The 26,252-nt window shown below is 42.6% G+C and overlaps 1 protein-coding gene across 2 annotated transcripts in view; it reads right to left on the minus strand.

Moving 5' to 3' along the window:
* The window catches only part of CLCN2 (chloride voltage-gated channel 2), a 436,625-nt gene that overhangs the window by 155,486 nt on the left and 254,887 nt on the right, over positions 1 to 26,252 (minus strand). For both annotated transcript variants that reach the window (XM_069212988.1, XM_069212987.1), the window contains exons 7-10: positions 20,150 to 20,228; positions 8,058 to 8,183; positions 7,058 to 7,142; positions 3,908 to 4,009 (exon numbers count right to left, since the gene is read on the minus strand). In XM_069212988.1, coding sequence (XP_069069089.1) covers positions 3,908 to 4,009; positions 7,058 to 7,142; positions 8,058 to 8,183; positions 20,150 to 20,228 — 392 coding nt within the window. The remainder of the gene's footprint in view (positions 1 to 3,907; positions 4,010 to 7,057; positions 7,143 to 8,057; positions 8,184 to 20,149; positions 20,229 to 26,252) is intronic.

A 26,252-nucleotide genomic window follows, 5' to 3' on the forward strand; every position in this document is an offset into this window, starting at 1 on the left:
TTGTGTGCCCCACTGTGGCACGTGAGAGTTGACAGGTCTGAAAATAGGTCTGGGGAAGAGGGATACTTGAATGTAGGATGCACATTCACAGCATTATCCTGGTGGAGGGAGTACAAAAGCCCAAAGGCCTTCACTCTTAAGACATTGCTAGGTCTCCAGAGCATTGTTTAGTTATAATTTTAATGAAAATCTCAAACCTTCTCATTTCCAAGGCGGTGCTAAAGGACGTGTGTGAGAGAGAGAGCGGGATGAGAGGAAAAATGAGCATAGAAAGAGACAACCTCTGTGTGAATTGCTAGAAACGTGCATGCATGTTTCTGTACTTATATGTATGTATGAATGTATTGCAATGTACAGAGCACAAACCTAGATGGAAAGCAATGGAGCGCTGCCATTACTGGGGAGTTTGGAAGCCGGGTCCATGATCATGGACATCAAGAGGTAATTTTACACATTTTCAACTACAATCACATGTTCACAATTACATTACGTTTCTCAGATTTAGAATCTTTATGCCAGGGAGATGACTTGATTTGTCCAGGAACACAAGGTTTTAAGTGAAGTGCTGGAAATGGAATCGGAACAAAATGTCCCAGTTTCCAAACAAGAACTTGGCACTAGACCTGATCTCCTCCCACACAGATGTAGGTAGGCTCTGGATTGGCAGCTTGTGAGAGTAGATACTGTACCAATACCCAGGAAGCTGCATGCTCTGAGCCACAGGGCTCCTGATCGTATATGAAGCCAGAGCTAGAGGAAAGGATACCCGCACATAGCCTTTATATCATCTGTTTCTTGCACTTAGTGGGACTAGGAATTCTTCCAACTAGAGATCGTGCACAAGACTTGCCACAGAACCCTAGGGCCTGATTTAGATCTTGACAGATGGGGTCACATCCCGTCCGCTGTATTAGGATTCCATTATAACCTATGGGCCCCTCCACCATATTGGTGGAGGGGATGTCCATCACATTTGTGACTGAATAACCGGTCCACCAAACTCTGTATCAGGCCCCTAGTTTTTCTCGATATGGTTAGAGGGTACATGGGCCAAGGTGATCACTGTGGCTTTGGATTAGGGCTCAAAGTAGGGGAGGTGGTAAAATGATTTGACAAGCCTCATATACCAGGATTGTTGCAATGGGTCCCTTGGACACCCTAAAAAGGAGTGCAGATGAAGTAAATCTGCCATAGAAGAGAAAAGATATCTCAAAACTAGAAAGAGCAGAATTTCAAGATTGCAAGATCCACTTCTTCATGTAAGCAAAGGACCGCCCTATAAGTCAAGTTCATAGAGGATCCTGTGAAGGTAAAGCTCACATAGGACACTGTGAAGTTCAAGGAGCATTCTTTGAATGTGAAACGTCCAGAATATCCTGAGAATATTAAGTTTGCAGACCATCCTGTTACATGGAGCTTGCAGACGATGCAGTGAACGTTAAGATAACAAATGACCCAGAGAAGGTGAGGCTCGCAGATAATCCCATGAAGGTGAAGCTCACAGAGGATCCTGTAAACGTTAAGCTAACAAATGACCTAGTGAAGGTGAGGCTCGCAGATAATCCCATGAAGGTGAAGCTAACAAATGACCCAGTGAAGGTGAGGCTCACAGATAATCCCATGAAGGTGAGGCTCACAGATAATCTCATGAAGGTGACGCCCACAAACTGGAATGGCATGGGCAGCAAAAAAACGATGGATTAAACCCAGATCTGTGACTGGGGGTGAGTGTTTGCATTGTCAGCACTCCCTCCATCATCATTTTGTTTTGCTAACGTCGCCCTAAGTGGGAAGGGTATGCCCAGACGTGGGTCCCGTGCTTCCCATGCCACTGGATTCAAGCTAGCCTGGCTGATGAGGGGTGAAACCCCGAAACCGGTCCCAGGATGCTTGTTTCCAGTCCAGGGAAGACCTGGCCTGGCAGTTCGGGCTGGACTGTTCCCATAGGGAACAGGGTCAAGACTGATTTGCATATGGCTGGGTCCAAACTGGAATGGCATGGGCAGCAAAAAAACGATGGATTAAACCCAGATCTGTGACTGGAGGTGAGTGTTTGCATTGTCAGCACTCCGTCCATCATCATTTTGTTTTGCTGAAGCTCACAGAGGATCCTGTGAACATGAACATTAAGGTAACAAATGACCCGGTGAAGGTGAGGCTTGCAGCGAAACCTGTGTATGTGAAGCTCACAGCGAATCCTGTGAACGTTAAGCTAACAAACGACCCAGTAAAGGTGATGCTCGCAGCGAATCCTGTGAAGGTCAAGCTTGCAGAGAATCCTTTGAAGGTGAAGTTCAAGGAATGTTCTATGAACGTGAAGTGTGCAGATTATCCTGTGAGCGTCAAGTTTTCAGAACATCCTGTTATAGGACGCTTGAAGATGATGCAGTGAATGTTAAGCTAACAAACGTCCCAGTAAAGGTGAGGCTTGCAGAGAATCCTGTGAAGTTGAAGCTCACAGAGGATCCTGTGAATATTAGGCTAACAAATGGTCCCGAGCAGGCCACTTCACACCTCATTAAGGCAGCCTAGCAGAGGCTGGCCAATCAGAGCACCTCTCAGAGAATCGCAATCAGGTAATCGCTATTCCTAACATTGATACATCTGGTCCCTAGTGTTTCAGCCACAGCTATAGTTATCTCTTACCGAGACTTAATAAGCAAGGTATTGCCTTATGCAGTTTAAGTAGCTGCTATGCGCACAGGTGCTTGCATAACAATGGTAATGTTTTCACATGAGCGTTTATGTTTATCGTCAATGGCTATTTACATCACAGAAAAGCTAGGAACATATCTCGTTTATGTTTCTGATTGAGGATAAAATGCAAAACATAAATTCTATAAAGCAGGAGACGCACATAACTTGTGGATGAAATAGAAGTTTTCAATGTATGTCTGTTGCATTGACCAGGAAATCTGAAAGGGAGGGCTGCAATATTATTATACCAGACTTTGTAAGGTGACGAGGAGAGACTAAAATCAGTGACAGTGGAAAGGAGGACCCAGACAGGAGTAGAAGAGGAAATGGGGCACACTTTATTCATATAAGTAATGAGAGGAGGAAAACAGAAGGCAGACTTCATTGTGTAATAACTGGGAAGACACATCATTTGGTTTTGATGAAAGAGTATGGCGGAATCATACTTCATGATATGAGGACATGGGGTGCGTACTTCACCTGAAAAGTGACAGGAAGGGTACAGTCCATCAAACAACAAAGAGAAAGTGGGCACATCCATTAACATGAGGAAAGAAATTAATGAGGACACAGATCAGATGATGGAGATGGGCGAGAAAGAGGATGCAAATGATCAAAGATGAAAAGAGAAACAAATTGGCTATTCTTCATCATGTAAAGAAAGGACCTAAGATAGATATAAGGTGATGAGATGATAGAGGGGTCATTGAAAAGAGGAAACCATGTTCACCAGCTTCATATCAGGTGATAAGAATATAGAGTAACCTTCATCATAAGAGCTCTGAACAACACACTTAATTGAGAAATGAGCGGATACATGTCAACAAGTAAAGGAATTAAATACATTTTGACTTATTCATCAGGTGATGCAAAGTGATAAAAAGGGGGATGGTGTTAATCAGAAGACTGGGAAGAGAAGTAGATTTACTAAATCAGGTGAAGTATTGAGAGGCCACATAGTACATTTGGTGGCAATTGGGACAAACATAGAAGACATATGCTTCATGAAGCATTGAAGACATTGAAGGCACTTAACTCATCGTGTGAAGGGGAGAATACAAACAGGGCATACCACAGGTAGAGAGCAGGTATGCAGTGGACACAACAGGAGATAAATTGAGGAGATGGGAAGAGCATGTTGGATCTCATCAGGTGAGCAAGGAGAAGGAAATCTGAGTTACAACCAGTACTGGAAGTGCAGGGTACATACTTCTTCATCAGGAACCTGTTGATGACCTTTTGCTTCCTCATAAACTGGACAATCTTGCGGTTCAAATACACAAAGAGGGCTCCTCCGAAACCACTGACTATCCTGCAAGGAGAAAGGAGAAACTGTTGAAGGCTTGCCAAGACACTGCCTAGGTACACTGATTACATATCAGAGCCCTCAAGGAACAGAGAGACAGTTTGAGAAAAGGATTACTTTGTAAGCTTTCCTAACTGGAGTAAAAGTTCCAAAAAAGTTAACCTCTGTCAGTGCACAGAAATACAAGGAACTGCAATCTTTCAAGTAATCCATAGGGAATCCTTGCCACCAGAGCTGGGCTTTTGTTTGTTCTGGTGTCATGTAGGTTTCATGAAACTCCAGAAGACAGGTTACTGATTGCCAACATACTATAAATTGCAAGAACAGCAACAAACAAATTAAAAATGCAGAGTTATACTCCTAGAACCAGTGAATTTTATAATTTCTGAACCATCATTGGTAAAAACCATATTACACATTTGGATATTGAATTAGAAAAAAATGTTCTGATAAACATAGATTTTAAAACCTTTGTCTTAAGAGAGATAACCATGTTTTAGGGTAATGACAATAGCAGAGTATATGTCAGATGAACCAGAACCTTCCCTTGCATCTATTGCTGGATTACCCAGTGATTGAGAATGTATCATCTATTCCAGTACTAGATTTTATAAAGATTTTGAGCTCCCCCTATAATTTGGAGCTGGAATGTCTGGTGGTCATGAAGAAGTAGTTTGGGAATAGATAGTGTGCAATACTTAGCGGATACTAAGTTACCTAATGTTGTGAATTTCCTTGTTGTTGTGTGGGGATCTTCGACTTCACTTGGCTACAGGGGCTGGATGTCTAGAAATTCTTCAATTATCATGCAATCATGGGTCTGGATTGCCTAGGTTTAGATATTCCTTATATTCTGTATCTGAAGTACCCCAACCTCCCCTAAAGGGTGAGGTTGGATTGCTTGGTGGCCCTAAATCTTTGCCTGTTTACCAGAAAGAATCCTCCTTCGATTTGATCCTGAAACTCCACATAATTTGACCAGGCATTGTGAATGAGGGTGAAATATCCCTTTCATTCAGCTATTTGATCCTGTGTGGCGTGCAAAAAGAATTGGGGCCGGAGGGTCCTCTCAGACTTTACAACAGGCCGACACATGCTCACATAATGGCTCTAAATCCAAGTAGGACGGATAATTACGCCGCAACCGAATATCACTCCACTCAATTATAATTAACCCAGTATTCCAGCACTTAGATTTAATGGGTGCGGAATATGGGACCCAATTTTAATGGCTGAAAAATGCGACCCCTGACTCCAATCTTATTCTCTTATATTGCCGGAGTGGGATGTTTAATTTGACCCAAAATACGTCTTTGCCCAGTTATGTCCTGTAACCCATTTTGTGCAGATTAATTTGTAATATCTGGATTTATGTGCAGGGATACAGGTCAGAAGCATTATTCCCACACAAAAATCCACTTTACTCATAATCAGGCCTACATCTTTGACTACAACATTGACGACTTTTTGATGACAGACAGATATTTATCCATCCATGGTAAGGGTTTAGTTGGAGACCTAAAAAGAATCACACTCTCAGCTTTTTTCATAACTTAAAGTGATTTCTGAATATATAATGGTAATAAAAAATATTTAAAGCTATTTTTATCATTATTTATTAAGGCTGATTTGAAAGTCCAGGTCTTTTTACCACCTCACACATAATGTTGTAGGCTCCTCTGACAGGGACATCGATTGGAATTTTAAACATAAAGCATCATACTGTGTTCTGGCCACTACCAATATTATCCCTGGTGGTATGAATGACAGCACAAGCCTACATACTCCTCCCAGGTATAACTATATTACCTTTTTGTGCCTGTTCAATTTGGTGTGCGAGCCCTGTTATTAATTCATCTATGAATTTAGGCAAAGTAGCAATGATAGCAGCCACCCTAATTTATTGATAAGGGTTTTGAAGTTACTAATATTTGTTTCATTGTAGATTGGCTAATTTTAAGTCACGCTTTGCAGTTGATTATCCTACCCCTGTATTTAATTTTTCAAATGGGGAGATCTTACAACCTGTGGCAGCTCCTCTAGGGGCAAAAAGGCAGGGCGGGAGGCACAAAACAAACAATATTACAAATAAATATATATTTTTTTAGTTAATAAAAAAAAAAAGAAAACGTACTTGACTTGCCGCCGCTGCTACTGCCGTGCCGCCACCCCTCTGTCCTCACTCACTGCAGGCACAGGCACCCAACCTTCCTTGCGGCCAATCTTTATGCTGCTCTCATGCTGCTAGCAGCATGAGAGCATTGCTAGGATTGGCCTGAGTGCCCTGGCTTGGCGCACCCAGGCAGACTGGAAGACTGCGCCTTTTGTCTCCAACCCAGCAACACAGTGCCAGGTTGGATAGAGTTCAGTGCGCATGCGTGTTTGGCCAGTCAAACACACGTGCACTGAGGGGAGTGCACACCACTACTCCTGCTTGCTTGTCATCCCCATGGCCCCACCCCTTGAAAATGAAAAGGATAGTAAACACTGTTTATTATACTTTTTATTTTTCAATTTGCAGCTGGTGCGGGGGCGACACTCCTCCGCCTCTGCTTACAGCTAAAGTCCAAAGATTTCCGTCGCAATTTGTAGGGGAGGTGCCTAGGACCGCTACTCATGTTCAAGTGCTTTATCTAGACATCCCTGCGACAGCTATATGTTCCCAGATACTTCTTACATTATTCATATAATGTTCTATATCTTTAGGGTCTCTATCACTGCCAGTATTTTGTGGGTGATTGCCTCAGAATCCCATGTGTTCGGAGGTGAGCTAGTATCAATCTCCAGAGCAATGACCTGGATTGTCATACGAGCCCTATGGTTTTAGGTTTCTCTGATTCATATTTTGTGGCGAATGTACTTTGAGATTTGTTGGATTAGTAGATGAGTCTTGATGCAGCCGCATGATCAATGGCTGTATAAGACTCGTAATGCTCTGCATTTTGGGGTAAATTGACCCCCATGCAAAGGCACTGTCCTGTGTTCTGCGGGTGGCCCATCATCAGTCCGTTGTCGTTTATTGTTGGAGTCATCAAGTGTAGCTGCATCACTCACCCAATCACAGCAAAGGCGGGCAGCTCCTGCAGGTCAAACGGGAAGTCCAGGCGGAAGCGGGTTTTGAATAAAGCTGTGATGGTCTCTGGAAGACAGAAATTAGTTCTTTGAGGAGTGTTATCAGCCAGAGAAAACCTTTTCTAGAGAAGGCTTCACAAGGCCCAAATAAGCTTGAGGGTGACTATTTGTGGTCAGATCAACCATGAAAGGGTTCCTCCTCCTCTTTGTATTGCACCACTTCTGTTTCCTACTGGTCCTTCTGCCTTCCTCCCCGCAAGCTGAGGCCTTCGATCTCCAACACACGCTACCTTGCATGGCTTTTGCCTTCACTACACCATCATCGGAAAGGTGTCTGTCTTCAAATTCTCACTCTCCCAGACATACAGCATCCATTTGACTCGATTCATGAGGGCGGTCTCAAGGGTCTGCCATGAGGCCTCAGACTGTCCCGGGACTCAACATCAAAGATCTCTCTTCATATTCCACTCTACCCTCCCATGCGGGGTTTCTCATTAAGTTATATCCGCGAGTAACCACTTCTGAGATCCCATAAAGTTTCTCCCTCAGACGGTTCCCTCCCTTGAAAGGCTTTTCCCCACTTTATATCCCTCTTTCTAGTCAGACCTATTCCCTTAGATGCGCCATTCCCTTCTTAGGGCCGTACCCCTTAGGCTTTCGTCTTCCAACCGAAGCCTTTATCCTCACCTAAAGATTCACTGTCCTGCTGCTTGGCCTCCCGCCTCAGGCTTACCTGCCATGCTCCATCACATTGTTCCTGCCTGGTAATGATTCTCCCACTGCCCTTTCTCTTCCCAGAATTTCTCCACCAAGTAAGCCCTCTTCATTGAGACACAATTGTTCAAGTCACAAACGCTCCAGAAAACCCATCCTCCCACTTAGATGCAGATTCCCTTTATGCTTCATAGTCTTTTGCAACACCCCATGTCCTACAGTAATTTTAGAGAGATGGTCAAATATATGGACCTAAACAAAGCAGTACCTTCATCGCGATTCCACACGGCCAACACACGGAAGATAAAAGCGCTGAATGTTGCTGCAAAAAAGCCACGCCAATAATTCCTTACGGCAAAAAAGGTGGATGTGACCTCGATGCTGAAGAGGACCCCTGGACAGGAGGGAAAAAGTGCAGACAACTGAGAAGGATTTAAGAACAAAGGACATTTATAGCATTGTACAAACATTGCAGGAGTCAGTGCTCCTTAATAAATGCGAGGGAGCACAGACATGAAACATGAGCCAGGATCCATGTGCCTCTGTGTGGGACACATGCCTTCAATAAGGAGCATTATGCACCCACCCAGTGGGACTGGCCCTTACCTCGCTCACTGTGAAATCTGAACTGTACTCTTGTCCTTTGTTCATTGCTCTGTTGCATCCCTGCGAGGTCTCTGCTATACAAGTACCAAAAGATGAAAATGTATACTCACACCCAAAAAATAAACAAGTGCAAGAGTGCCGTCACATATTACATGAGCTCTGTATCCACAGGTACATCCAGCCAGGTCAATACTCTTGACAAGGACTGGCGGGTTACCTATGGGTTCAGTCCTGGCTTCTCCTCCCTTTCATACCAACATAGAACCTGTAGAAGATCAGATATGTAGGTGGACAGCTAAGCTGAATGGACTTCCACACATCAACATGGTTTCATCAAGGATGCTGGTTGAATGAATTTGAGGAACAGCCGGAGTATCTAGGAAATGTATTGAGGGTTACATATCATAAAAAAAGACAAAACATGCAGATTCTGAGTGTTAAATACCGATCCTGCATGATACGCCTAATTTTGAAGCTGAAAGCTTGGAATAGGAGGTATTTACCACAAGTGTTAAACACCATGCTTTGAGTTTATTGGCCAGATGTAGCAGAATCCGTTTTTGCGACTTGCAAATTGCGAGTCTGAGCGACTCGCACTTTGCAAGTCGCAAAAACGGATGCAGAATGGTGTCTCAGACACCTTCTGCGACTCGCTATGGGGTCGCAAAGACCCACCTCATCAATATTCATGAGGTTGGTCGCATTTTGCGACCCCATAGCGAGTCCCTGCACTCACAGGGATGGTGGCCTGCTCTAGTCAGCAGACCTCCATGTCTGTGAATGCTTTTTAAATAAAGCTGTTTTTTTTTTTCATTTTGCAGCCCGTTTTCCTTAAAGGAAAACGAGTTGCAAAATGAAAAAAATACCGAAACCATTTGGTTTAGTTTTTTTCCCAGAGTAGGCAGTGGTCCACAGGACATTCACAAAGGGGAAGGGGTCCCATGGGGACCCCTTCCCTTTTGCGAATGTGTTACCACCAGTGTGACACTGGTGGTAACTGCGAGTTGGTTTGCGACCGCATTCGCGGTCACAAAGCAACTCTGAATTGCGATGCGAGTTGCAAATAGGAAGGGAACACCCCTTCCTATTTGCAAGTCGCATTCCCAAATTGCGAGTCGGTACCGACTCGCAATTTGGGAATGAGCATCGCGTGAGGCCGCTTGCATGGCGCAAACTGCGTTTTTCGCAGTTGGCGCCATGCATCTGGCCCTATGATCTTTAAATATTCCATCATATTCTGCCAAAATTGTAATAAGGGTCTGTCTGAGCTGTAGGCTAACTCATTAGCAACTGTGTGCCTCAAACCTTGCCAAGATTCAATAATCAAAATGTGCCAAGTACTGACTTTTTCTGCCTAGTGATGTGCACTCACTAATGAAATAACGTGTTTAGTAACAGTGTTCATTGCTACCAAAATAAAATAATTCCTCACTATGTTCTTCACCCATTTTGTACCCCAAAACCTCACCCTGCTTCTCCTTCCACCTTCTGAATCCAGCAGTAGCGAGCCTTGGCGCGTCCCTACAGGCTGCACATGTGTTTTTTCACGTGACTTCATAACATTCAGTAACTCACCCTGCGCCCATTAATGCAAAGTGTCCTAGGGTGCAAATGGCATTTCTGCCCACTTTTCACACTTTTGGACTCATTGTTATTAGAGCAGCATCCTCAGATGCTCGGGCGGCCCTTCTGTAATACAGGTTGCACCAGCGCAATAACAAAGGGGTGTCCAGCAATTGTATGTTGCCAAACCCCATGCAAATGAGGGAACCCTTTGCTCCTGTGCCCTATTACAGGTTGAGGTGCAGAGGCTAGATGATGTCGGGAGGGACCATGACTGTGTGCACACCCTGAGAGGGAGTCCACTGGGTGATTGTAAAGAGGATCCCAGGCTCTCCATAGGGATCTTCTCGCGGGCGGTAGCAGTCACATACAGTTCTCCTCTGTGGGGGTTCCTTGCACTCACTTGAAGGAAGGCTAGGTGGTCAGTCCGCAGTAAAACACCGAACAGCGGCTTCAAACAGCCTATCCTCCTTTTAGGAATGTGAAGTTCCCAGTTTAGGCCCTCTTCACTCTTGCACTGGTCACACCAAAGTAAGGGATGCTCTGTGGCCTAAACAGGGTCAGTGTGCCTCATCTGTAAATAGTTTGAGAACAGCACTGTCTGGAACCAGGGGATAAGAAAACTTACTTCAGGTGTACCATTTCCATTAGGCTGACACCTGAGCATCTCTATGGAAATTAGGTTAATGAGCTACTCTCAATGGGTTGAATCTTGCTTGACCAATGAAGCAATCTTTTTAGTTTCGGCAATGGCAGGCAACACACTGCTATTTTAAGTACATTATTTAATGATTCATAGCAGTCGTCAGCATCACTGGAAAAATATATTTTGATTCTCAGCCAAAGATCCCCATTTACTGCACATCTTATGCTGACACAGAGTTGCTAAAAATCTTTTGAAAAGAAAGATGGCGCCCAAATTAGGCAAAGTATTGATGACTATGCTCTACCAAAACCTAGAAAACAGGGAGAACCCAGGGCTGGTTAAGGGAAGGAAGAGAAGCGTACATTTACATTGATGCGTTGACGAACATAACGAAGAACACTATACTGTTAATGAACTGAAGGATGCAGATTCGACTCATATTACAGTGGAAGGCCTTGGAAATATGTTGGGGAGGGGATGAAGATTTTATGAGCCAGAGTTGTAGATAGAAAACAGTGCAACTGACTGCAAGTTTCATAAATCTGTTGGATAGTGGATCTAAAGTTGTGAACAGGAGGCAAACAAAGGTCTTACTTGCTGTGATTCGAAAAATTAACAAGTAAACATTATAAAGATCAAATTAGTTATCCGCTATTTTGGGCTGGTTGAAGTAGAGCATTAATTCTTAGAGGATGGGACTAAGGTGGGGGAGAGGAAAAAACACAGAATGGAAACACCTGGCGACTGTGTGTTGTAGGCACCTACTGAGAGACCAGTGGCATACGTGAAGATATGCCATTTAGCAATCCTCTGAGACTTGGGATGGGAAGTAAAACAGACAACATAAGGTGTTGTGTAATGGCTCTGCTGCAAAGACATATCCTGATTTAAGAAGATAAATCCTTTTCAGGAGAAATCATTTTGATAACAGATGAAGATCTCATCACCATTGGCAGATACCAAGGTTGCTTTTCTTTACCTTTGCAAAGACTATGTAGAGTTCTAGGGCAAGATCTGAGATTCCATTGATCGTGAGACGAGCCTGGACTGGGCCACAGGAAAGAAGATTCAAACATACAGTTTGCCGTAAAGCCGCCCATCCCTTTGCACTACTAATGAGAGGAATGAAAAGAGACGGGGAACGGCTGCCGCTCTTCGGAGAATTGGAAGAGCGGTGCAACTTAAAATTTAAGCTCTGCTATTTTTTGCCTGCATAATTTATAGAGAATGTGCTATGCGGGCATGAATTATTGATCAGTTAGCAGCATGCCTTTCAGTTGTAGTTGGCACTTTTTTATATATTTTTTTGCATTTTTCCTTTTAGTACTGAATATAAAATTAGCTTAGAACAGGCTAGTTGGTCTCAGAGCACCAGGCTGAATTCCTGGAAAAATGTGCTTCACTACAGGATTTTTTTCTTTGCGTCCTTCCTCTGGTCTCTACTGAGGACTTTTTTCACCAACTTTGATTTTTACGTTCTTTCTGTGCCATTGAATATTGAGCGAACTGCACGTCTGTCTGCTTATCATCCTGCTTGGGTACCATAATGGAAACAGAGTTCCCAACTTGTAACCATCCACCTTCTAGCCATTCTGTTATACAGAATTGCTTTATTAGAACACTTAACAGAAAAATATGCTTTATTTGATGGAAGATATGTTTTGATTTTGGCACTTTGCGAGTCGTGTCCTTTGGAAAATAATTGGATTATGGACTCTGAAATTATCTGTAGATGTTAGGTTGTATCCACGTTTAGGACACTGTGTTCACAGAGAATTTTAAATGTCTGGGGGTTGGGGAGAGATTTTTTTAAACAAGTTCTAATATCTACCACCCATCTGATGATGGTTCAAAGATAGTTTCGTTCTGTGGTGACAGGAGGCAATTACAGCTTTACAACTAGTTGGTAGCATTAGAAGAAAAAACACAGCTGGACCGAGCTCCATATTCCCAATAGGCCCATTCGCTTATACCAGGGTTCTGCAAAGTCGGTCCTGGAGAGCCGGGTCCATGCCAGATTTTTAGCATATCCACATTTAGAAAAGAGATGTTTCAGAAATCCAAATTTTTCTAAATGTGGATATGCAAAAAAATCTGGCATGGACCCGGCTCTCCATGACCGACTTTAAAGAACCCTGGCTTATACCCTGCTGTTATACCCTGTTATTTATTTATTTAGAGCAATCCAAACATGCGAGCAAAGGAGCGCTGTACATGGTGGTTGATGAGAGACAATACAAGATCATGAAAGAGGGAACTATTCCTTTATGCTAAATTTTTACAATACCATTACAGACTCACAAGTTTGCAATTTTAGGCTCAGGGAGGTTGCCATTTGCTCAGAATGACCCAATTTACAATCAAGCACCAAAGCCGGGATTAGAACCTAGGTCCCCAGGCTCTGAACTCCAAAGCTCATCCAGTAGAACACATAGCTGAATCACGGCTCTCCAGTACATAAGTGGAAAGTTTCAAATGAAAGAAGAGGTTATACATTTTGGAAGGCATTAGGCTACAAAATCAAAACCCTGCAAGGAAATATGCTGCCCTGCTGGCCATGAGCAATGTGGCAGACATACTGTTGCGTAAAGAGAAATACACCCTTTGATTTGACAACTTTTACTGATTCTACAGCAACTTTCACTAAGGTTAAGAGGTTTAAGCTGCACAGATTGCGAATCTCTCCATATCTGTGCAATAAAACTATTGTCCTTAGTTCATATACTTGGATTTAGATCACGCACAACATAAGGGACTGACTTTCCAATAGTAAGAGAAGTTACAATGATGTGAAGCAAGGCTCCCTGGCTGCCCCGCTTGCAATAAATCTACACCTCGCTGATATTAAGGAGCATTTTGTTAGAATTAATATTTGCTAGAAAACTAAATTCAACACTGATGAAAATTAGAATCCTGACAAAATCAGTTTTTGGACCCCTTCCCTGCCACTGACTATAACAAGAATCATCAAATGGTAGGTTCCAGATAATTTATTAAACCTTTCCTGTGAATTGGAACAAGCGTTCCATCTTTCCAGGATTTGTGCTTAGCAGAAAGGAAGGTTTCATTCAATAGAGCCGAGTAGATTCCTGTCCACAAATCATAATTTTCTTGATATGGCTTCATGGATTTGACGTTTTAAGCATCTTAACTTGAGTTACCTTTTAATCACTTTGGAAGTGCGGCCTTGATCCTGCATACATACTCGTCTGACATTGGTGTGACATTAACAATGCATATTTTCTGTCACTTTTTCCTTAGCACTCACAAGTGAGTGAAGTTTGTTTTAGGTTGCTGCCCCTTGCCTCCCTTCCTCAGTTTGCTAAATATATTGTGCTGGGACACAGATCGGAGGGTATCAACCTTAAAGTCTCTTTATAAACACCCATAAAAAAATCTATGTTAATCCACCTCAGTTTCGGATAAACTTCCTAGACAAGGAGAGATCAGAGCATTCCAACACTTATGAAGCAATCCAGATGTACTTCTTTGCAACTAAGAGAGCCAAATTTGCAGTCAATGATGTGCAACCTTGCAAATGGACGATTTTTGCTACTGTACGTCTACTCTAACGAACAAGCGGAAGACAAGTTGTTGCTTTCTAACATGAGAGAATATTAAAATCGTTAGGTTGGGTATTACAACATAGCATCAACTATATTATGGTTGAAAAACTAGCTAGCTGAGTAGAGATGTCCAGTTTGTTCTCTTCTGTGTAAGTAGGGTACACAGTACAAGATATTCACGCTAAGCAAAGATTTCTCTTTGGTTGTCTCCACGAGGCAGACGCTCATGGTTGGCAATGTTGCGACATGCACACGCCTTTTCCTTCTCATCATTGTTGTCTGTGAGAACCCAGCTGAAAATTCAGCAGCTACAGCAAACTCTTCTATAAACTCATCCTTGAAATTTCTTATACCATCAAACTGTTGCAGCCTTTACCAACTAGGAAGCAATTTACCAGGTCCCTCTAAACTCGCTATACGATGTGAGCAAAGTGAAACATATCTCATCATTACGGTACGACTGAGAATGATATCATCACCTCTGATCAAACAGGTAGAAACAGCGTAAAGCAATCTCTTCAGATTGTTTTTCACCCCATCCTCGTCACAAATCTGTCTGGAATTTAATTGCTGTATCAGTCAATATATCAGGCTTGATGACTATTATACCTCTGGCAAAACTGCAAGATGGCCCATCGGGGCTCATTAAGATGGGTCTAGTGGGATGAATTAGGGGTCTCTAAACAATTGGCAAGATCGCACTGCAAGGAAATATGCAAATCAATGAAAACCCTCAGATGACTGAAGCTTGGGATGCTGCTCAATCTTGGTCTCAATTCAAAAGTATATCAAAGAAACATCAGCCCTTTGCTCCTTTGCCTTCGATAACTCATCCCATCTACCTTTCAAGCATGTTGTCACTTTACTGAATCTTCATGTCCAAGACTCAATGGAACCCTATTTGATGGGGGCAATTTCACTCAAATTAAAATGTGATCTTATAAGACTGAGATTTGGACTATTCGACCTGGGTGAGATAAGGCAAATATGGAAATATATTCGCCCACTCACACGCTGCTGGTTGTGTTATTGCTGGAAGGAATCGCTGGCCCATGTAATTTGCTATAGTCTAGCCTTCAGAGGAAAGAACAAATCAAGTTTTTATTTCCATCAAGGAATGTTTCAACCCATTGGACACGCAACTAGCCAGAATGTAGTTAGGACGCGACGCCACTTTGGCACATAGATGCCTCACTGCGTGCCTGTCACTATGCGCTGCTTATAGCACCCTGGACCATGTTGAAAGAGATGCCTTTTTGTATGTTTCACAGCAAGCAGCCCCTCAATCCTTTGAAATGACACGAGCTCCTATGATCCTTCTTCACAGATCTTCACGGTTGTCTATCACGGCCAACAACCTCTCTTCACTCTGTCGTCCCTCCTGATAAATCCTGCCCTCCATGCCAGGTCCTACACAGAGTTGAGTTTGTCACCAATTTGTAGTGAGTATGCACCATCACTTTGGTAAGTAACTGCCTTTCTAACTGAACTCTGCTCCCTCTGTGTAACAACATCAACGCCAACTGCCATCCGTGGACCCCCTCCTCATTACATACATATAAATCCATCCTTACCCCACAACCATGATGATGTCAGAGCAGTCTGCTGCACATAAGCACCACAGAGAGGCTTTGTGAACATTACTAAAGTGATTTTAGTGAAGTTGTCAGCAACAAGTTCAATGCAAAAAAATGCAGAGCTGAACTGCTGTTTTGGAAAAATGTCCTATTTTATTCTGCTTAGAATACTTCTTAATCATAATCAATTATTAGAATATCCCTTATGTACTTTTGCAATGGCTTTTAATAACCACACAATAAAGAAGAGGAGTAGGAGGAGCGGTAGGAGTAATAATACTAGTAGTAGTAAAGTCAGTTGGACTAAAGTTCTGGTATCTTACAATCTGAATTTAGGCAAACAAGCACTGAAAACCCAATGTATACAAGCAAGCACTGAAAGTCCTCCCTTAGGCTGCTCACGCATCCCTTACTATGCCAGCAAATGATGTTACGTAACACTTAGCCCAAGTCTTGTGCACAGATATGATCTGATAAATACAGTCAAAATCTCTAGCCCCAATGTCCATAAAATACACCAGTCTCTATCGGTACTACATAGCTTTAGTTGAACAGAACTAGTCTCTATCCGGAGTACGAGAGAGGAGCGATATATGTGAGTTTTCCAGAGTCTTCCACCACAACTATACCTATTGTTTCCTTTCAGCAGGTGTAGACTTCATAGGTGACCAACCAATCACTGATGAGCAGGAAGATCATTCAGACCTTCTGCTTCCTTCCCCTAAGGCAAATTACAAGGGGATTTTGAGTGAAAAGTGAAGAACATGGCAAAAAAATCCTTCGGGAAACAGAGTCAACCACTGTAGAATGGTCCTCCCAGTTATTAGAGCACAGCTGACGTCCTTCATCTTCTGGAGAGAGGTGAACCCACAAACACGAAGACAATCAGGAGACCGATAATAAAATCGCAGACAGAAACTAGGCGCCCGGACTCCAAAAGTTCATAGGCCTGTATTCATGATAGACACGCGTGACACAAATGCACATGTGCTCTTCAAAACTGACTACAGTCTCATAGGAGGGAGGAAAGAGAGTCCTTTTAAGTGCCTTGTGAAGCCCATAGAGTGTTTTCTGGCTTGCGGCTGAAAAGGTACATTCCCATCCATGCCTATGATCTGAAAACCAGTCCATTGTTCACAGCTTCGACTAAAGATAATACACATCGGCAGACATTCTTTCTAGTACTTGATGCCAAAACTGTGCCATAATTTGCCCTATAATTTTAAGAATATTGAAAACTATCTTGGTTTTGATAAGATGCTGAAAATCTTTCTATTCTTATAGAATGCCAGTCGCCCAGCTTGGTTGCCCTGAACAATTCTTTTCTGCACAGGGAAGCCTTTTTTGGCAGTAGTGCACTCAAATAAAGAAACATCACAGCCAATCATTACTAGAAAAACGATAAGACCATAGTCAGTGGTTTATGGCAGAGGAGGCACATCTCAAGCATTTAGGTAGATTATTCCATAGATATCCAATTATTATTTTTGTTGTAGGATAATGCATCAGAAAATGAGTGCAAACGGTGATGCCGAGCTGGTTACTACACCTCAACAGAAGAAGGCTAGAAAACACCAGTGAAAAGCAAGCTGCCCCCTAAACATTAACAAGCAAACTTGACACAGGGAGATAGTGTGCGTGTCCCGGTGGGGTCATCACTCAACTCGCCCATCCTTTTGTGGATGGTTCTTGGGCAGCTCTTATCTGGTCTCTAGTGAGCGGCACAGAGGACATCTTGTGCACCATGTCTGCATCTCTGGACACATCAGATTGACAAAGGGCTTCCAGTCATGCAAGGTCAGAAGCAGGGTAGGCCAGTAGAGTTTGGCAGCACAGCAGGCTTAGGGCCTGATTTAGATATTGATGGACGGGTTACTCCATCACAAAGGTGACAGATATCCTGTCCGCTGAAATCTAAATCCCATAGTAAATAATGGGATTTAGATTTCGGCGGACGAGATATCCGTTACCGTTGTGACAAAGTAACCTGTCCGCCAATATCTAAATCAGGCCGATAGTCCCTTCAGGATGCATTGCAGTAAGGTCCAAACCGTAATGAGTTGATGTAGAGCTTCCAGTAGCTGAAGTCGGGGATCCTGTTTGTATGTCCAGTTTACAGCAGTTGGACAGTAGCCCAGTGCCAGTGAGAGCTGATGCATCCCTGGGGTTCAGAAAATGCACCCATACCCTCCAGAATGCATTAGGGTATGACATCAAAACCCTTGTAGGAACAGGGCTTCCCTCCTCAGGGTGAAGGAGGCAGGGAGCAAGTCTTTCCTACTCCAAGAAAACACAGTAGGGGTAGGTATTTTTGTAAGAACAAAAAGATCCATTCCCTGGGGGAGGGAGGACTCCTGTGACATGAAACCTTGTGTCCTCCCTCCACAAAGTTCTTGGTGACAAACGAAGTGGAGAAGGGAAAAGGGGGGCCTCTTTCTTGCCTCTGTCCATCAGCCATCCTCCACCTTCCATCCATCATTCACATCAAAGGATGTTTACACATTGATATATTGGTAGCCCTAAGAACAAGTGCAGTGAAGATGAAACCATTCTGCTTTTTTTCTTCGCTCTTGTTCCATTGTTAATGGTCAACATTGCAAGTGCAGTCAGGCTAATGTTTGTGAACATTCACACAGATCGAAGAAAACTACAAATCAAGGTTTCCCTTGTTGACATTTGGAAGACAGCTGTCAAACCACTTTAGGAAAAAGCCATCTTTGAGCCCTATGGATATACATACTTTCAGACCTGTACGTTCTTACCATATTGAGCAAGCCTTTAAAGAAGCTAGTTTTATTTCAACTTCGGAGTTATAAGGATGAAAATACTGCATCTGATTCATCCAAATGGTGTCTTTTGCCCTGGCAGATGCAGTGAACATGTTTTGGACTCAGTTATTGATGGCCTATGGAGACTGTGGACTTGTGGGAAACTGGTTCTTTTGGACTTGTCTGCGGCCTTTGACACCATTGACAATACCATCCCCTCCAGCAAATTCAGTAATTCTTAGCTGGCTGACGCCCTGTCTGACGGAGTGGTACCATTTCATCATTTAAATCTAGAACCAAAGAAATCAAATGTGGTACCCCACAGGGGTCAATATTGACCAATCTTTGTTCAACATCTTAATGAGTCCTCTGGCATTTTGTTGAAGCTGAGGCTAGACTTTACATGTACACAGATCACCCCCAACTGATCTTTGCGTTTTGAGGGATTTCCCAGAACTCTGTTATGGCAAAAGGTCTGTGACTGGCTGGCTGATGTTCGAACATATTATGGCATTAATTTTCCCAGCAAAATCTGAGATACATGCCACCCCCCTTGCACAGCCAAGGACCCAAAAGACTTTTCCTGTTCAGCCAGAATAAGCCACTCACTCCCTAGTGGTTCATAATTTGGGCATTCATCCTGACGCCAAACTATAGTTTCACACTCAGACAGCAAAGATCACGAGTAATTGTTTCTTTCAATTAAAAACTTGTCTTCAAATTCTCCTTTTTAGTGAAAAAAAAAAACCATGTACGTGTAATATTGCATTGGCCCAGTCTGAATCAGACTATGGTGATGGTATCTATTTTTCTGCGAGGAATAAAAACATGTGAAACTCCGTCACCCGATTCAAAATACAGCTGTCTGTCCATTTGAAACGTTCCCAGATATCCTGTCTGCCAAAGTTTAGGATGTTTGCAGTTGTTGCTCCTACTTGGTAAGACTGACTGAAAAGCGATGCCTATCACCCATACAACTGATAGTAAGCACGGTCCCATGTTATTATTTGGTTAAGTAGCGCCAAGAAACTGATACAAGAAAATTGATTTACATGGGGAGGCCAGTAGGCGTTTCCCAAAAATGAACCAATAATGTTAAGACAGGACCTGTGCAAAGTAGTCAGAGTGGCACCTCCAGAGGTATGTAAAGGTCAACGTAGGGTCTCCCCTAGCCTAGGGTACATAAACAAGGCACTTAAGGGGGACTAGCTTTGCACCCAAGTGCTTAGGGATTACAGGGTCCTGGAACTCACCCAAAAGAAGTTAAGCACAGGGGAACTCCAACAACAAAGAACATAATGGCAGGAAATGAAAAACTGTACAGCCACCTGTGGAGTGTCTGCCCTATAGATTCCTTTCTTTCATTATTTAAAATTTAACACAACAGTAGTATTACTACATTAACTGTAATGCATGAAAACAATAATATTAACCCTAATCATACAAATAGCAATACCATCATCTATGATAGCAACAAAAACAATATAAAAAAATATCACCAGCAACAAAAAATACAATAATGATAAAAACAACAATAATAATAGAAACAACAACAATAACTACAATAAAAACAACAGTAATAACAACAATAATAATGATAATAATAATGATAATAATAATAATAATAATTCTACCTCCGATAGGAGCGGCAAAGCAACAGCCAACCCCAACAGCACAGGCCGCGGCCAGCATCTCAATGTTTCGGGACTCGTTCTGCAGAAAGATATGAACCAACACGAGAGAATCAAAAGTTGAGTGAGTGGTGAGAGGGATCTTGCGCCCAGGGACGGCCACATATTGAAGTGGTACTCAAAAGCAGCTGATTAGGACTGACTACTTGAAGGAATGAGCCTTAGATCTTACAAAGATGCCTTTGTGGGGAGGAAAATGCTTGATAAGCAGATCTTTGCAGAGAGAAGGAGATTGTTGATGGTAAGTGCGACCGGATGACAAGGAGGCACTTTAGTGGCAGAACATCATCCATCGAGAACATATTAAACCAGTGTCCACATGATCACTCTCGTAAAAAAGGACCGCAAAACAAAAAGCAACAGCATTACCCAGTGAATCACCAGACCATAAGGACAGGGAAGAATATGAGGAGCAAATGAAAGCTGAGGAAACCAGCGGAGTTGGGAAGATGCACAAACTCCAAAGGAAGTGAGTGAAGGAGACTCCAAAGGGGACACAGGCAGGACTTGCAACACATTACACACTTTGTTTACGCAGGTTTGTATGGCGACAATTAAAATTGCTTCAATACTAATAATGCTGCCTACACTTAAGTCAGAGTACAAAGAATTCCAACGTATAGAAGGAACTATCTCTGTATTCAATCATATGCACAGGGCACTCAAATCTTTCATGGGAGATTATGGGAAATTGACCAATTCTCTGTTCCAGCACTGGAAAACACTGGCTGAAGTGAATGGCAACAACTATAAAGTTCTAAACTTTGGTCTTCAAGAATGAACGGCTACTGGATGCCATCTTCAAGCATCACTTTGGTTACCAGGACATGGTGCTGGCCAGCTAAAGCAAGATCTTGTGTGTTGTGTGCCATCAACATTTCAAAACGAATCACCAAGTACAATACAAAAAAAGATTGTCTTCTACAGCTTCATTATTTTTTTCCTACCAGGCCAAACACAATGCATTCTATTGAGATGGACATGACATATGGTGAATAACAGGGTCATAATTGGCACGAGGGGCAGTGAGAGAATGATAGAAAGATTCTGATCAGATGCCTTAAAGGATCCACAATGTCTATAGTAAATTGGCCCATGAAGTTATCCCAAAGTAAGATACAAGCCCACACTTGCTACAAAGCTTCTTTTTACAGTTGAAGTTTTTGCCTTTTTTGGGTGCAGGCAATCAACACTCCACCACTCATAGTGTCAAGTACTCACGATTTTTGAAAAGATAATCGTCATAGTATCTATTTTTGTTTAAGTGGCAAGAATCTTTATTAGAATGAGTGATCTAAAGTTGGTAAAGCTAATATAAGATGCTAAGACTTTAAGGTCCCAGACAGGTAGGGGCTCAATTGTTGCCTCCAACCATATGTTAATTGTATTTGTCTCCAAGTGATGGATCTTCGCTGATTAGTCAATTGCTGATTGTTGATGAATGACTGCCTACTGTCAGTTTACATGAGAGATCTGTGGGTGTTATAAGCAAGGATCAATTTAACAACCGTGATGACTTGACAGGCACTTCTATCACTTTCATGGGATACATGTCAGGTGGGCAAATCCTCACTGGTCATGGCAAGAGATGAACATAGGACGGTGAAAGCACCAGAGGGAGACCAAGGAGTTCCACGGGGGAAACTGAACCCATATGAATATGAGACATTTCGCGACCTGGCCACCCTTTATTGAGTAGCAGAACATACTCTGATTGGCTCCGATGGTCACAGGTTCGAATCTTGGTGCGTCCATGAAGTGGTTAATCCTTTCAGGGTCCTAAAAACAGCACCAATGAGTGGGTAACAACAAACTTGCTATTTAGCGACAAAATACCTTGAAAGTGAACTTCACAATAGGTTATATCATGTCATGTTGTGTGAATAAAACTATATACCTTGACACTAGCCTTGGGGTAGGGTCAATTACTTCTAAGTAATTATGTGGAAAGAAGGCCATGATAATAAAGCTGGCAATGTTTAACAAGGAGTATGAGGCACTGGGTAGAGGATTGGATTCTGATACATTGCAGTACATTCTAATACTTACTCAGAACCAAACACATTGTGCTTGAAGTTATGCTGGTTGCCAACTTGTGGTGAATGAGCAGCTCGGTCCCCAGTACATGAAGGAGACTAATGGGGCTACCTACAAAATAGCCACAAATCAAGCCCCTAATGTCAGTTTTACAAACAAAAAACGTAAATCCCAACTGCGCCTCAACTATTTGTACACTGAACTATGCAACAAGACTCTGGAGAGTCTGATGAACTAGAAACTAGTTTCTAGGACTGACCAGCTGAAGCTGAGAAGAATAAGGAATTGGGAACTTATGCTAAATAAAGAACTTATTCATCAGCAACATTAGTTGTGATGCTGAAGTGGTAAGATAGATACATTGGAAAAGCGGTGGTGGCGGCAAATCTCAAAGTGAGGGGCGGGTGGGGTGGAGGGCTGGGGGAAATATAAAATAATTTAAAAAAAAACTACCTCTTCTTGTCGCTGCCACCTGCTGCCTCGATCCTCTTCTGGTGTCCCAGAATCACTGGGACACCAGCACAGGCTGCCCATCAATCCTGGTGCTGCTTTCATGCTAAAGCTATCATGAAAGCAGCGTCAGGATTGGTCTGAGTGGCCTTGTGTCTGTGCAGTTTCTCCTGCCCAACTATTCAACACAGCCAGCCTGGAGAAACCTAAGTGCGCATGTCTGTTTGGCTGGCCTGAGACAGCCGGCTAAACACACATGCGCCCTTAGGTGCACTCTCTCCTCCTCCCCCTCCCTACTCCCACCTCCTGTGGCCCAGCCCCCCCCTTCACATGCTGCTGAGCCAGCAGCTAAAAGATAAAACAATAAAAAAATAGTTTTATCTTTCAGCTCCTGGATTAGCCAGGGGGGCGACGCTCCTTCGCCATTGCGAAGGAGCCGTCCCAGCATTGGAATGTACTTACACTACTGGAAACTTTTAAGGTCACATTTGTTTAATCTATAATCCTTCTTTATTCTGATTATTTTTCTGGTAGCCCCAAGAAGCGTATGCATATGTGTGCTTTATAAATAAATATGATACAATACAATACTACAACCGCTCGGTCTTGCACTATGACTTCCAAGCATCATGAATGGGATTATTTGACAGGCTGTGGCTTGTACTAGACAGGCTCACAGTTAACTGCTCACTACTGACGTCTGCTCTAACGTGCAAGTTACGAGCTCGAATCCAGACAGTCGGACTAACTACAAACACAAAGAGTAATAGTAATATATGTTACATGCAGTGCTTAGATAGCACAAACACTGTGGCATTAGGCGCTAGATAAAACAATGTGTTATTGTTTGCTGTGGCGCTCAACTGCTGAAGTTACACAGCAGGGCAATAAATGTGCTTTTAGTCAAAGATTTCACAATTTTTAGTCAACGTGTTCGAGGTTTGTGTTTATTTATTGTGTTGTTTGAAGTCGCATATCACAGACCCAGTGCCTCGGTAAAGAGAGCTAATCCCTGCCTCTGTCGTTGACTTAAGATGTGCATGGACTGTGGATTCTATAGGTGTGCAATCACACTAGAAAGGACCATATGTATAGCTCACTGTTTCTTCTTGGAACATAACGATAAAAGTTATGTACTGTTGACCTCGACAATTCTACCAATCGTAGTAGAATGAAATGATCTTCTTAAAACCAGCAAAAATTCAACATTTTGCATTGCAGGCTACGTAGAGATGTTTCCGGTGGAGACTTAACCTACTGTGCTGTTACACCAGGAATCACCTTGCGGCGTGTACATTAAATAAAGATCTGCGCAACCTAAAAAGATACCTTACTCAGATCAGAATCTGTGACATGTAGGTTGGAAATAATGCTCTGCGGCAGGAACTCTAACCTCCTAGTCTACCTTATGATAATTCAAGCCTCTAACCACAGTTTCCACACAGATCTTGCAGCAAGTGCATTTACCCCGTAAGCTATCTTGAAACATAATTCGTGATCAAAAATAAGACAAAACAGCTCTATTATCCTATATTTTTTTGTTATCAATTTATCTTTTTGGTAAAAATAATTTATATTTAGTAGCATTCCATAAAATTACTGTCTGACTCTGGTGCTCATGGCTCCAACCCTTGTGAGTCCGCCCTTCCTGCGGACGTCACTCATTTCGTGCTGGCCTCTCGTGCCTCCGCGTCCTTCCTACTATTTGTTGGATGGCCAAGTAAATTGTTTCCAGCACCAGCCACATAAAGAAGCATGAAAATTGATGACATCCTCGTTGGCCACTAAAAGGCCGGCCCTTGGGTTGGTGTGCAGCTCAAGGGTTTCAGGTTCAGCAATGGGTTTATAAACTAGGTTTGAGTGAATCGAGCACATACGCCAGGACCACCATTTTTATGCACCTCCTTGTGATGATCTTAATATTTATTGAACTGAAAAACTTGCTGTGATCCCGTTCCTGATACTTATGGGCGTTTTTAGGTCTGGCCTGGCCAAGACCTTTTGATTTTACTAAACATAACATGCTTATGACGATTTCCACCCTGCCCTCTTCATGCATTGGTCTGTTATTGTGTCAGTCACAATTTTCTCCCACCAACTACAGCAAAAAGCAAGGGGGAATGGGTCGGCCCACTTCAGCCATTGGCTAACTTCACTGTAAGTGACAGCTTTGCATTTTTACGGGGAGCAAATAGACAAACAAAGAAGTTCTATTAAGTGCCAGGGACTACTCGTAATTCGTGCCTTTTGGGTACCAGGCAAAATTTGTGCTTTTACCAATTTTTTTTATTTTTTTAGATGATGAGCTCCCAACAACTTTCTCAACAATAACATTTTCAAAATCCATATTACAAACAACGTGCATTGACAAAGCCAAAAGGATGACTGCCAATGCCAGACCTACTGGCTTAAAGAATATTTTAAAGTTACGAGTTGGGAAATAGAAAGAGCATCATAGCAGAATAAAAGTGCAAAAGTCTAGAGGTAACTCTAAATACACAGAAGCATCCATTGCCTTCATTCGCTTCACCATGGGGACATGTTTGCAAAGGAAGTTAATCGGAAGAATTCAAATCAATTATTGAGTTTCCTCCTGAATTTATAAGTTTTCCAATTACTGTCAAATCCTTAATCAGTTCATAAGTAATCGTGACAGCCATGTTGGTGATTAAGGGTCAGATGTACAAAGTAATTTTATCTGTGGCAAACTCAATGATTTTCAAACCACAGTTTTTGCGTTCACAAAATGATTTTTTCTGCTTACTAAACTCATTTAACTACTCAGAAAAAATATTTAATTTGTGGAAATACAATTAGGGATGGTGGTCAGCTGTCCCTTGGAGGCCACCTTCCCAGTGTTTGTAGCCCATCAAATGAGATTGCAAAAAGAGACCTGCTTAAAGACTTGTCGAAAAAACAAAATGAGTACACAATTTGTAACCACCTTTGCTACATGTCTTTTGATAAATTGTTCTTTCAGTAATAGGTAGCCCCCCAGCTGTGTATCTTGCAGGGCCAAGCCAATTGATCAATCATAAGGAAACAGTGGCATGGGATGTGTAATCATTGCATCAAAGCTAGTAGCGGTCATCGCTTTGTGGTTACTGAGAGAATACATCTTCATTACACACCTGGGAACAATAGGCAAATTACCTCAGAGCAACATAATTCCGCTCTACTGGAGTGCAAAATGGATAAGCTTTGATCCACGACGATAAAATACATCCCCACTGGCTCAAAATAACTAGTAAATAGCTGTCAGATTTTGTAATTTGTTCTGCTCAAGCGCTCGGCGCATGCACAGACAGCCCCATTACTTTATGGCGAAACTAGGGGTAAGCAAAAAAAAATTTGCAGACAGCATGTTGAAGAAATCACTAGGCAACTCACCATTTCAGAAATATGATTGCAAAGCTACATAAGGAACCTGCGGTGAGATTGTGAGCTCAACCAAGACAGGACAGGCAGGCCAGGGCAATACATATCCTGCTGTTGCTTCCAGAGCCAATCGAAAGATTCCAACCACAGTGGCTAGCTCTGATTGGTTTAGGCCAGCCAA

The sequence above is a fragment of the Pleurodeles waltl genome, chromosome 11, assembly GCF_031143425.1.
Source record: "Pleurodeles waltl isolate 20211129_DDA chromosome 11, aPleWal1.hap1.20221129, whole genome shotgun sequence".
Taxonomy (NCBI): Eukaryota; Metazoa; Chordata; class Amphibia; order Caudata; family Salamandridae; genus Pleurodeles; species Pleurodeles waltl.